The 14,664-nt window shown below is 42.8% G+C and overlaps 1 protein-coding gene across 1 annotated transcript in view; it reads left to right on the forward strand.

The window, feature by feature from the left end:
* The window catches only part of mapkbp1 (mitogen-activated protein kinase binding protein 1), a 216,876-nt gene that overhangs the window by 20,013 nt on the left and 182,199 nt on the right, over positions 1-14,664 (forward strand). Inside the window, exon 2 of the mRNA XM_033026649.1 lies at positions 11,338-11,429. Within this exon, the coding sequence (XP_032882540.1) occupies positions 11,338-11,429 (92 nt within the window). The remainder of the gene's footprint in view (positions 1-11,337; positions 11,430-14,664) is intronic.

Below are 14,664 nucleotides of genomic sequence, written 5' to 3' on the forward strand. Positions count from 1 at the left end.
TCTCAGGACCAGGAAGCGTCTATAATTCTGTGGCAAACAGTTGAGAAACTGCAGAAGCTCCAAAATTTCAGAGTTCTCCTGATGTGGAACCAACATTTAGAAAATTGAAGATAGACACAAACAGCTGGAGTCACTCAGCAGGTCAGACAGTATCCCTGGAGAAAAGGAATAGGTGACATTTCGGGTCGAGACCCTTCTTCAGAACTTTGAGAAAATTGAACTTGTTACTTACTTCACAGGTTAAGAGAGGTGGGGTAACAAGTAATTGGTTATCTTCAGGATATGATTTGGATCGATTGTGCTTACCTCTGGTTGGTATCCTGTGGCGAAACAGTGGTGACACCTTCCTTGTGCAGTCATCTTGTAGGGTTAGAACTGAAATAAAAGCAGAAAGCACGGCAAACCCTCAACTGGCCGGGCAGCATCTGTGCGAAACAGTGTTAACATTTGAGATTATCAGAAAGGAAGGGATTTATAGACTAGTTAAATCAAAATCCTAAGGTGTCTTGACAGGGTGAATGTGGACAAGATATTTCCAATGGTGTGAGAAACTAGGAAAAGCCATTTAAAACAAGTGTGGGGCATTTTAATTTCTCTTAGCGGGTTGTGAGACTTTGAAATACTCTTCCTCAAAGTGTGGTGAAAACAGAGTCATTGGAACTGGCAGGCGGGAATAGAGAGATTCTTGATTAGGGAGGGGGGTTCAAAGGTTTCCAGGGTAGATGATAATGTGGGGTTGAAGTTACGATCAGATTAGACATAATCTTGTTAAATTGCAGAGCGGACCTCATTTCTGCGTTGTATATGGTTAGACTTTTAATTGCACCTGCTGAATATCTCCAACATTTATTATTTATTTATTATTTATTAAAGCTTTATTACACACAGGTCCATATAACACATCAAACAGAAAAAAAAGAAGATACAAAAATACATTAAAAAAATTGCATATTAGCCTATAAAATATACAAGCTATTGCACCAATGCAGTCTTAGCCTAGAAGTGAATCTATAGCAGCTTTTCAGAGGGCTGACTAGGGCTTCAATTATATGGTTCTCTGACTTGTCCAGTCGACACATAAAACTAAACATCAGCTGTCTTAAGAGTGCCTCACAGGTTGGCACTCTAGTGGACACGAACAATTGACTGGCACTATGCCACCTAGGGACACAACGCAGCATCCTCATTGCATCATTGTATGCTACCTTGAGTCTTTGCATACTCTTTTTCTTATACTTCGACCACAATTGGGCTGTATACAACGGTGTGATGTAGGTTCTGAACAGGGAACACTTCACAGAGTCAGAGCACATATAAAACTTCCTTATAAGCATGTTCGCTTGAAGATAAGTTTTACAGCGCTGTCGGTAAAGGTCTTTGTCATCCGTCCAGTCATCGGATATGACATGACCTAAGTATTTAATTTCCTCACACACAGCAAGAGGACCGTCTGACAAATAAAAGGTCGGAAAAGTTGATTCCCTGTCCTCAGCGCTCCTAACTACCATTATGCGGCTTTTCTTAGCGTTATACTTTATGTCATAATCAAGGCCATACTGAGAGCACACCTTCAGCATCTGCTGCATCCCAGCACTATATGGACAGAGCAGGACCAGGTCGTCTGTATACATAAGATGGTTAACAATAGTGTTGCCCACAAGACAGCCAGTTTTTAACCTATTTATCTGATTTGACAGTTCGTCCATATAAACATTAAATAAAATAGGAGACAAAATTCCTCCTTGCCGCACTCCGTTACTAACACAGAATGGAGCAGATACAACATTGTCCCATTTAACCTGAAACGTTTGATGGGCATACCAGAATACTAAAATTCTCACTAATAATTTAGGGGCACCTCTATCTAGCAGTTTTACAAACAAGTGTTCGTGATTAATTCTATCAAATGCCTTGGACGCATCAATAAAACATAGAAATACAGATGAATTCAGGCTTGTGTACTTGAACACAATCTCTTTAAGAGCATAGATACACAGGTCATTCCATGTTTCCTTTTGAACCCAAACTGATTGTCAATGGTAAGGACAAACATTTCCAGCTTTGTCAACAGTATTCTCTCCAGTACTTTAGATAAGATACTGGCTAAAGCAATAGGTTGGTAATTATCCATACTGTTGAGCTTACCAGCCTTATCTTTAAGCACAGGCACTAACATTACAGACATAATAGCATTTGGCAGGACACCATGAACCAGACAACCATTAAAGCACATGGAAAGCAAAGGGAAGAGCTTATAGCTGGCATATTTTAGATGTTCTGCAGTAATGCAGTCCATACCGCAGGCTTTGTTGTTATCCAACATGTTAATGGCATCATAGACATCTGCTGCCCTAACTATCATATCTACAGAGAGATCAATATGTTCATGATTGATTCTAACTGGGTTACTTTTAACACAGTTAAACAGGTTACGGTAGTGCTCACGCCAACTCTCAGCTATTTTTCTGGGCTACTAACACCTTCAATGTACGATGGTAGGGGTGTTTTACTACTATTCATAACTTTGACCTCTTTCCAGAAGTTAGTAAGGTTGTTATTCTGTAGCTTCCTGTCAAGCGAGTCTGCTCTCATTGTGTTTTCATTTTTCTTAATAAAACAAAGTGCATACTTAACCCTAGCATTTGTGTGTTTTTTCATATCTAGCAATACCCCCTGTCTAGGCCTACCTGCCTCTGACCAGAGTCTAAAGGCCTCTCTTGCCTCAGCGTACATCTCAGCCACAAACTCATTCCACCCAGGTCTGATGTTGGGTACCTTACATTTCCTTTTACAAAAGGGATCACTGGAAGCAATGAGACATTTCACAATAACATCATACATGGCACAGAGTTTTTCAGCGTGTTGCACGTCCTTACCATTATCAGGTTCTCTGTGCCAAGTGGTACAGTATGTATTCGAGAGAGAGTTAAGGGCCTGTCCCACTTTCACGACCTAATTCACGACCTCTGCTGAGTTTGCCCTTGACTCACACTCGCAGCATGGTCGTTACGAGGTCGTAGGAGGTTGTAGGAGGTCGTAGGTAGGTCATAGCAGGCCGTGATGCTAGTCGTAGGTACTCGTGGCATCAAGTAGGTCGGGGCGTTTTTCGATCCTGGTCGTGAATTAGGTTGTGAAAGTCGGACAGGCCCTTAAGTATAGCTCTTATGGCTAACGGAATGAAGGGATATGGGGAGAAAGCAGGAACGGGATACTGATTTTGGATGATCAACCATGATCATATTGAATGGCGGTGCTGGCACGAAGGGCCGAATGCCCTACCCTGCACCTATTTTCTATGTTTCTATAAGTGGGATCCTGGAAGGTTCTATGCTGGCACTTCCAAAGTTCACCATGATGAGACAATCTGGTATGTTGGGAAAACGAGCCATTGATCTAGAATAAAGATAGTGTGCACAGTGTAGAATGAAGTATACCATCACCAAAGTATTAGTACATTTAATGAATGAAGAAAAAACTGTTGACAAGTAGATTATAAAATATCATTAAGGTCAAAAAGGATAGATTGGAACATCTTATAAGTGGTGAAACCAGAAGCAATGGAAGCTGAAGAGATGTGTATAAATTACAATTAAAACACAAATTACAGTCTTCTTCTTTCGTGTGGCGTGCACAGCCTAAAGTTGTTGGACAACTTATTCTATTTAATCTTCCGTTTGTGCACGTCGAGTTGATTGCATTAGTCGAAACAGGGCGGACCACGTGAAGGTTGCAATCTTCCACCCCACAAATTGCAGTGCTCAACCAAGAAAGCCAAAGCCAAAGTATTATCTTAAATGATGAATCCAACTTATGATAGGGACAATAACTAACTCCATATGCAATAGTCAGCTACCTACATGTTAACAAACATATTTAACAAGCATCGATTGTGTAGATGCAAGTATATCATTGGGGTCGTCAAGTGGGCACCTCCCTTCACTGGTGTTTTCGTTGAGTTAGACCCACGACACCTTGGGAAGGCTCAACAGTTAGTTCTGGGGTCCCAGAACCGCCCACCTCAATACCTGCTCTCACCACCTATGCTTTCAGTATCTAGTCAACAAAGGAAACTGCAGACGATTAATTCACTCTAACAAATGCAAAACACTCGCAAACTATCTTCCAGTTAGCCTATCACAGATGTGATCAAAAAGTGATCAAAGGAAATATAATTGCTGGTTTTTATGTTTAGGAGACTGGTATGCAAAGTTTCACAAGGTAAACATGCAAAACAAATTCTTGTCAGATCACACTCCATTACTGTGTAAAGGTATGAGTTAATCCATCCACTGAAGGAATTATAGAATGGGATAGAGAATGGTGTCCACCGGTTAGCACTCAGCACGATTTAAAAGTCAGAGCCAAATCTTTTATGAGTAAATGAAAACTAAAGCAAAACTGCAGGCAATCTAAAAAAAAAGTACTGAAAATGCTGAGCCGGTCAAGCAAACTGTCGAGAGAGAAACAAAGTTAACATTTCAGATTAATGTCCGTCCATCATCACAATTCTGATGTAGGGTCTTTAAACTTGAAAAAAAAAACTTTTTTTTATCCAAAGAAGCTGCTGATAGTTCCCTTGACTTATTTCGGAAATGAAGTTAGGATATGCCCCAGTATGTAACAATTGGAACTCTACTGCCATAATGCTAGGCAGATTATTAATTTTAAATAGAGTCATAGGGTGATACAGTGTGGAAACAAGCCCTTTGGCCCGACTTGCCCACACCAGCCAACATGTCCCAGCTTTACTAGTCCAACCTGCCTGCGCTTGGTCCATATACCTCCAAACCTGTCCTATCCACGTACCTATCCATGTCTAACTGTTTCTTAAACGTTGGGTTAATCCCAGCCTCAACTACCTCCTCTGGCAGCTTGTTCCATACACCCACCACCCTTTGTGTGAAAAAGTTACTCCTCAGATTCCTATTAAATCTATTCCCCTTCACCTTGAACCTATGTCCTCTGGTCCTCGATGCCCCTACTCTGCAAGAGATTCTGTGCATCGACCCGATCTGTTCCTCTCATGATTTTATACACATGTTGGATTGTTTGATTATGGGCCTTTGGCTAAAGATGGGCTTGAAGACTTAGGTCACACATCAACCACAATCTCATGGAATGAGGGAATGGAATGGAACCAAAAGTCAATTCCAGTTCCTTTGCCTGAAAGCACGTTGCATTGGTCATTCCTTATAGAGTCGAACTTCACCCTTTGGCCCACTGTCCAGGCTGTTCTTTGTAGCTATCTACACTAATCCCATCTTCCTGCATTTAGCTATTTGAATGCCTATCTAAGATAGACACACAATGCTGGAGTAACTCAGCAGGTCAGGCAGCATTTCTAGAGAGAAAGAATGGGTGATGTTTTAGGTCGAGACTCTACTTCAGACTGAGAGTCAGGGGAATGAGAGATATAGACCTGAAACATCACCCATTCCTTCTCTCAATAGACAATAGATAATGTACAATAGGTGCAGGAGTAGGCCATTCGGCCCTTTGCGCTAACATAGAAACAGAAACATAGAAAATAGGTGCAGGAGGAGGCCATTCGGCCCTTATAGCCAGCACCACCATTCATTGTGATCATGGCTGATCGTCCCCTATCAATAACCCGTGCCTGCCTTCTCCCCATATCCCTTGACTCCACTAGCCCCTAGAGCTCTATCTAACTCTCTCTTAAATCCATAGCTAGCACCACCATTCACTGTGATCATGGTTTATCATCCACAGTCAGTACCCCTTTCCTGCCTGCTCTCCATATCCCCTGATTCCGCTATCTTTAAGAGCCCTACCAAACTCTCTCTCCAGAGATGCTGCCTGACCTGTTGAATTACTCCAGTATTTTGTGTCTATCTTCGGTTTAAACCAGGGTCTGCAGTTCCTTTCTACACAAATGCTTATCTAGTTTGCTTCTAAATGTGATCATGTTTGCCTGACCCCACCACCTCCTCAGTCACCACGCTCCAGATATCACCATTCCCCCTGTGAAAACCTTTCTCCTCTAACCACCTTTCTGCCTCCTCTCTTTCACTTTAAACCTACTTTAAACTTGTTTTGGGGCATCTCCACCTTGCTGTGTGCAAAATTTATATTGATCTTGTTCCTGAATAAAAATGTTTACAAAGTATTGATAAATGTACAGTCAATATGTGACCATTCACCTAGTTGATAAATGTTTTCAAGGCCTTGATATTTTTATGTGAGATTTCAAACGTCAGTATAAATTATCCTGAAAATCATCAGCAAAAACACACTGCTGCAGGAGGTTAGTGGATAGAGCAGCATCTGTGGCAGTGGGGAGACACTCGCTGAGTTACTCCAGTAGTTTGTTCTCTGATCCAAACTCTAGCAGCCTCTTGTGTCTCCTTAGAAATCATTATCTTGATACCAAGGGATGCTAATAACGAATTCCTTGAAGGTCGAGTCGCAGGTAGATAGGGTGTTCAAAAAGGCTTTTGACACAATGGCCTTCATCAGTCACAGTATTGTGTACAGAAGTTGGGAGGTGATGTTGCAGTTGTATAAGACGTTGGTGAGGCCGCATTTAGAGTATTGTGTTCAGTTCTAGACATCATGTTATAGGAAAGATGTTGCCAAGCTGAAAAGGGTACAGAAAAGAATTACGAGAATATTGCCAGGACTAGAGGGTTACGGCTCTAGGGAGAGGTTGAGTAGGCTGGAATTCTATTCATTGGAGTACAGGAGGATGAGGAGTGATCTTACAGAGTTATACAAAGTCATGAGATGAATAGATCGGGTAGATTCACAGTCTCTTACCCAGAGTGGGTGATTTGAGGAGAACATAGGTTTAAGTTGAAAGGGAAAAGATTTAATTGGAATCCGAGGGGTAACATCTTCACACAAAGGGTGGTGGGTGTATGGAACAAGCTGCCAGAGGAGGTAGTCGAGGCTGGGACTATCCCATCATTTAAGAAACAGTTAGACAGGTGCATGGATAGGACAGGTTTAGTAGGATATGGACCAAATGTAGGCAGGTGGCCGGTGTAGGCGAGTTGGGCCGAAGGGCCTGTTTCCACACTGTAGCACTCTGTGACTCTAATTATCTCTATGGTGAGATACTGCCTTCTTCTCCCAGTCTTCTGTAAACTGCTGAGTAACATGTGTGATTTAATTCCATGATTGTAAGTGCACCAGGATCAGGGCAAGGCGCAAGCATAAACAAAGTCTGTAGCAGGTTGGATGTTTCCATGTTCTGGAGATTTTATTAGCCAAGTTATTTCATTGTATTGTGGTTTTACGTGGTTGTGGGGACATGCGGATTTAGCATTTCTTCCACCGTTTTTTGTTTTTGTCATTTTAAAACTGAACAGAGAGTGTATTCTATGTTTGTCTTGATGCCGAACTGTTGGCATCACCATGCAGTTCCCTGGTGAGCCAATTTATCAGTTATTCTGGAAGAGAGCAGTATTCATGTGTCGTTGCCATGGTTACAATTGACTGAGATGTAATGCTTGTGACCAAGGTCGTCCTGTGACTAATTTTGTCAAAGGAAATTTGCTGCTCGTGTAGTTTGCCTCCTGAGCAGTTTGTACAAGTGTTTGGTATCAGACAATTGAGAGGCAGAGCAGAGAGGTGGCTTAATGACACAGCCATTAGTGTTTCTTCCTCACAGCTACAGGGACCCAGGTTCAATCCTGACCTCCACTGCTCTCTCTGTGTGTAGTATTTACCTGTGGATCAAAAAGTGACTTTCAGCTACTGTGTGGGCTTCCCATGGCTGCTCCGGTTTCCCCTCTTGTTCCAAAGATGTGCTGGGAGGTCCATTGACCACTGAAGATGGCATCTTAATGTAAGTTAATGACAAAACGAATCAGAGAGGAGTTTTAATTTAGTTTAGAGATACAGTGTGGAAGCAGGCCCTTCAGCCCACCGGGTCCACGCCGACCAGTGATCACCCCGTACACTAGAACGATCCTACACACTAGGGACAATTTTACAGTTTTTTTTAACAAAGCCAATGAACCTACAAACCTGTACGTCTTTGGAGTGTGGGCAAAAACCAGAGCACCGAGAGAAAACCCGCATGGTCACAAGGAGAACGTACAAACTCCGTACATACAGCACCCGTAGTCAGGATTGAACCGAGGTCTCTGGCGCTGTATGGCAGCAACTCTGCCGCTGCGCAATGCTTAACCACGTTATTGTTGAGACCATCAATTGCAACAGAATCACAACATTTATTTGAAAGGCGGTGCAGGCACCGAATGCAATGTTGCCAACTGTGTGTGTGTTAGGAACACCATTACAGAAGATCTCCTTGGTCGCATGGGTAAACTGCTGTTGCGTTGATACTGATTTCCAACAGAACAGTCCCGTTCCTTCCCTGCAGCTCCCGTTCCTTCCCTGCAGCTCTTGAACTTATTTTCTCTCACATGCACATTAACACATTGGAGAGCGGCACGGTGGCGTAGCGGTAAAGTTGCTGTCATACGTTAGACTCCTATATGTCGACTATAGCTCCGGCTTCAACACCATAATCCCATCCAAACTCATCTACAAACTCCTGGACGTAGGAATCAGTGTCACAGTGGCGCAGCGGTAGAGTTGCTGCCTTACAGCGAATGCAGCGCAGGAGACCCGGGTTCGACCCCGACTACGGATGCTGTCTGTACGGAGTTTGTACGTTCCACCGTGACCCGCGTGGGTTTTCTCCGAGATCTTCGGTTTCCTCCCACATTCCAAAGACGTACAGGTCTGTAGGTTAATTGGCTTGGTAAATGTTAAAAATTGTCCCTCTCAAGAGTCAAGTCAAGATTGTTTTATTGTCATATGTCCCGGACGGGACAATGAAATGCTTACTTGCTGCAGCACAACAGAATATGTGAATATGTAAACATTGTACATAATGGGAAAAGAAAAGAAAAAGTTCAATAAATAACAACACCTATCCTTGGGTGTAGGATAGTGTTAATATGTAGGGATTGCTGATCGGCGCGGACCCTGTGGTCCAAAGGGCCTGTTTCTGTGCTATATCTCTAAACTAAACTAAACTCTGCCACAGGATCCTCGACTTTCTGATCCACAGGACTCAATCAGTGAGGATAGCTGATAGCACCTCCTCCAAAATAATTCTCAACACCAGTGCCCCACAAGGATGCATTCTCAGTCCCCTACTATTTTCCCCATACACTCATGACTCTGCTTGGCTCTAACTCCACCTGTGACTTTGCAGATGGCACCACTGTGGTGGGCCGGATCACGAACAATGATGAGACGGAGTACAGGAAAGAATTAGAGAGCTTGGTAACATGCTGTCAAGGCAATAAATTTCCCTCAGTGCCAGCAAGATGAAGGAGCTGAGTATCGACCTCAACAGTGGAGTACATGCCCCAATCAGTATTAATGGTGTCGAAGAGGAAATTTGTCATGTCTCCAAATACTCTTACAAACTTCCACAGATGCAGTGCAGAAAACATACTGCCGGATTGCATAACAGCGTGGTTTGGGAATAGCTCTACCCAAAACTGCAAGAAATTGCAGAGGATTGTGGATATAACTCAGTCCATCATACAGGCCAGACCTCCCGCCCTTGACTCAAATTAGATTTCACGTTGTCTCGGAAAAGTAGGCAACATAATTCAAAACTTATCCCGCCCAGGTCATTCCTTCTTTTCCCTGTTCCTGTCCAGCAGAAGGTACAGAAGCTTCAAAGTGCGTGCCACCAGACATGGGATCATTCTTAACCTCTTTTATCAACCTTCAGAATGGTCCTACCATATACAAGGGTACAATCCAATTCACCTCTACCTCATTGTGGATATTGGACTTTGGCTGTGGAACTGATGTGCTACAATACTGAGAACTACATTCTGCACTCTGTATCTTTCCCTTTGCTCAACCTATTGTATTTAAGTTTGACTTCTATTTATGTACGGCATTATCTGATCTGATTGGATGGCAGTGCAAAACAAAACTTTTCTCTGTACCTCGGTACACGTGACAATAATAAACCTAGATCTAAAACCTAAACCAATGGGGGAAGGTTTTAAGGGCCTGTCCCACTTACGTGTCCTTGGCATGCAAATTACACGACCTCACGGTCCCGCGAAGGTCGCGCGCGATTTCATGCGTACGCACAGCCGTCTGGAGCGCGTGACGTCATTTGAAGATGGACGCAAAATGCAGGAGTAAGTCAGCGGGACCGGCAGGTTTTCTGGAGAGAAGCAATGGGTGACATTTCGTGTCGAGACTCTTCTTCAGTCTGAAAGAAAGGTCTCGACCCGAAACGTCACCCATTGCTTCTCTCCAGAGATGCTGCCGGTCCCGCTGAGTTACTCCAGCATTTTGTGTCCATCTTCAATTTTCTTGGCCCGGCTCTGGGAGTAGAAGTGGGGGCGGATCCAGACCGCAACGGCCGTGAGCCCCAGGCCGAGTTCGGCGATCGTTTGCCTGCTTCTGCTGCTGTTGAAGGTGATATGTTGAGTTGCGCCAGGGTCTTGGGCCTGTCCCACTTTGGCCTTCAGTTTCACGACAGGACGTTGGCGCGCAAAGATTTCGTTCACTACAAAAATTTCGGAGCCCACAACTACATACCCCAACTACATACCCCTCCGCGCTTCTCAGTGGGACCGGCCCCGCGCGGCCATACGATGCCTCAACACGACCACGAGGTCGCGTAATTTGTGTGCCAAAGACACGTAAGTGGGACAGGCCTTTAGTAGTTTCTCACAAGGTGGGATAGAAGTGGGTTTTTGAAATTTGGAGATTAGGCTGCCAAAGGTATTACCACCATAAAGATGGGGAAGGAAAATTTTGGGTGCACATGAGACCAGCAATGGAGGAGTGCAGAGTTCTTGGAGGTTTATTACCATTAAGGAGGTTACAAATTTAGTGAGTGATGAGATTGTGCTAGGATTTGTACAGAAGGATAATGGTTTTTAAGGCATTTAAAGATTTGGCCATTGCCAGCAGGAACAAGAGTAAATGTAAGGTACACAAAATTGCTGGGGAAATTCAGCGGGTGCAGCAGCATCTATGGAGCGAAGGAAATAGGCGACGTTTCGGGCCAAAACCCTTCTTCAGACTCAGGGTACCACAAGAGTAAATGTAACTTGGTTCAAGTTAGGTTCCAGATGTTGGTTGAGAATAATTATAAGGGAAGGCAAGTGGACTATTGAGATGGTGATAACTTCTTGGCCAATTTGTCTGCACCATAGATTATGATTTCTATGGTTGATCCCTGGACCAACATATAACATGAACTGTTTGGTGTCCTGATTAAATGCAATCATAGCTGACATATATTGCCATGTGTCTAATCAAAGTCAGTTCTCCTTATTCGCAATAACGTGTTACTGGGTATTCATCTTTCCACAGGTGACTTTGGAGAAGGTTCTGGGCATTACGGTCTCTGGAAGCAGTGGGCTTGCATGTGACCCGAAGACAGGATTGGTGGCCTACCCTTCAGGGTGAGTGCTCGAATGGGTGATTCCTCTTCCTTGTAAACTAACTGCTTGTCCACTCTAGGTTCTACTGCGTTTTTCAATCAATAATTATTTTTAGCTAACAACAGTTTATCTTGCTAGTGTGTTTATGTATAGTTGTGCTTGGGTAAACTTGGGTTTTGGAAGTTAAGTGCATGTACCTGGAACGAAGGACTTACATTATTATAATGCCTTATATCTTCTTATGCATCCATTTTATCTAGGTGATTTGTGGACAGCAAGTTCCCACAAATCCTAATAAAATAATGACTAGATTTCCAGTGTATATCATGGCAAGTGAAGGGTAAGCATTGTTAGGGCTAGGCTGCATTTGAAGTATTGCGTGCAGTTCTGGTTTGCCCATTACAGGAAAGATGTGGAGGCTTTGGAGAATGAGCAGAGATTTACCAGAATACTGCTTGGATTAGAGAGTTTCAGAGAAAAGAGGAATATGAATCATGTACAGGCAGATGAGATCAATTTAACTTGGCATCATGTCCGAAGGGTCCGTTCCTGCGCTGTACTGTCCTATGTTCTACGTTCTTTTGGCTGGGATGTTGGGGGTAATTTTTCAGCTCTTAGCATAAAATGAACATCTCCAGACCACCCTATGCAGAGTATACCGTCAGAACCTTTTTCCCAGGAAATGTCAAATACTAGAGGAAATAGCTTTACAGTGAGATGAACAAGTTTAAAGGAGATGGTTTTTACACAAAAGGTGGTGAGTGTCTGGAACGCGCTGCTAGAAGCAGATATGATAACGGAATTTAGGAAACTTTTGGATAGGCATATGGATATGCAAGGAATGGAGGGATAGGTCAGGGTTAGAGCAGACAGATTAGTGTCGGTCTTGGCATCATGTTTGGCACAGACATTGTGGGCCGAAGTGACTGTTCTTGTGCTGGACTCTTTTCTGTTCTTTGTTCTATTGGAATCAAGGGCAACCTAAATGGTGTCTTTGTGCGTGCTCTGCTGTTTGGTATTATGACTGATGCTTGACTTAAAGTTATCAAAGATTCTTATTGTCCGAAAAAATTAAATTTACAAATTATGAGCAGTTGCAGCTCAGAGAAGATTTATAGCCTTCTGCAGAAAGAAAATTGTACTCAGGTTAAATTGCAACTGGTCCTTCTTCAGAGACCACGCAGCCAGCTAGAGGAACAGCATCGACCGTATAAATTCCTATGTCTCAAGATCAACTTTCAGTCTTCTATATTCTATATTGATAGGCCATTCCCTCAATGGGGATAACCCCCCCCTCCCCCCTCATCCCGGGAGTCATGTAGTGAATCAACATAAAACCTGGTATACAATATTTTTCTTTAAGATGATTATATCCTTCTTCAGATACTGCTCCTAGTTCAGTTTATTCAGTTTAGTTTATTGTCACATGTATCAACGTACAGTGAAACGTTGCGTGCTATCCAGTCAGCGGAAAGACAATGCATGATTACAATGGAAGGTAGACACAAAATGCTGGAGTAGCTCAGCGGGACAGGCAGCATCTCGTGGTGAATGTTGCAGAGCAGAAGGATACATGATAAGGGAATAACATTTAGTGCAAGGTAAAGCCAGGAAAGTCCGATCAAGGATAGTCCAAGGGTCACCAAAGAGGTAGATAGTAATTCAGCACTGCTCTCTAGTTGTGGTAGGATGGTTCAGTTGCCTGATAACAGGTGGGAAGAAACTGCCTCTGAATCTGGAGGTGTGCATTTTCACATTTCTATACCTTTTGATGGATGGGAGAGGGGAGAAGCGGCCAGTTGTGCATAGTTTTCCATGAGACCTCTTTAAAGTCGTGCATAATGTCATCTCCACACTGCTCGCAGCAGCTGCATCTTTACTGTGAGCTAATGTACAACCACGTTTATTAGTTTCCTGTGTTTTAAAATGTGTTTTGTTCTTCTGATTTAATGACCTCATGCTACTTGTGGCAGAGTGATTTCACAGCTCCAGCGACCTAGGCTTGATTCTGACTTCCGATTTCCCCTGTTGCTCCAGTTGCCTCCCCCATCTCAATGACATGTTGGTAGTATAAATATCCCCTGTGTAGGTGAGTATCTGGAGAATCAGCAGGGTATTAATGGGCATAATGCATTATAGGGAAATAAGTGGAGCAAAGATTGATAGGATTATTCCAAAAGATGGCATAGACTTGATGGGCCACATGGCCTCCTTTTATGTTATAAATTGTTAAAGTATGTTGTTAATCCATCTACCTTCCATTTTCACCCAGAGAGTTGTGAATCTGTGGAATTCTCTGCCACAAAAGGCAGTGGAGGCCAATTCACTGGATGTTTTCAAGAGGGAGATAGATATAGCTCTTAGGGCTAACAGAATCAAGGGATATGGGGAGAAAGCTGGAACGGGATACTAATTTTGGATGAACAGCCGTGATCATATTGAATGGCTGTGCTGGCTCGTAGGGCCGAATGACCTACTCCTGCACCTATTTTCTGTGTTTCAATGAAGTCTTATTGCTTCATTCTCCCAACTCATTACCCACTAATGGTTGCATTACTCTCTTTTCATCTCAGCCATGAATATAAGTTGTGAATAGCTGAGGACTCAAAGCTGACCCCGAGGGCATTTCATGCGTAATAATTTGCAACAAAAACAATCGATGTCTTCTACTCGCCGTCTTTTTTAACTAATCCTCCATCGATACTGATATGACCCCCAAATCCCATAAGCCCTTTCTTTGTTCAACATTTATATAGTATCCTGTCAATTGGCCTTTTAAATTGGCAATGCCATATATCAACATGGCCCATTATTCATCTTTCCAATTGCAGCCTAAAACAAACTATCATATTTCTCTTGGATAACTTTTCCTTTATGAGATAGTATTTGCTCTACCTAACATTTGGTCATGTGTAACAATGTTTTCCTTTGTCTTGTTACCATAATAGATCTCAGCATTTTACCAATGGCTCATTGTTCTCTACAGGTTTTTCTTGATTTACAGATTTTCAAATGACTAATTTTCATTCTAGTTCCATTGCCTCAGTTTCTTCAGTTTGCAAAGCTACTTTCTGTTGCAATAAATAAAATGCCACTTTGCCCACAGAACTACACAGCTCTCATTTTGTTCAGGTGTTTTTATTTAGCAATATTCCACTGAACAAAATATTTTCCAGGAATGTATTGCCTTCATAAATCAAGGAATGACTGTAGTCCTCAATTGGTAATCTCTCCATACTTTGCTTACATTCTTAAA

This window comes from Amblyraja radiata, chromosome 9 (genome assembly GCF_010909765.2).
Source record: "Amblyraja radiata isolate CabotCenter1 chromosome 9, sAmbRad1.1.pri, whole genome shotgun sequence".
In the NCBI taxonomy this organism is placed as follows: Eukaryota; Metazoa; Chordata; class Chondrichthyes; order Rajiformes; family Rajidae; genus Amblyraja; species Amblyraja radiata.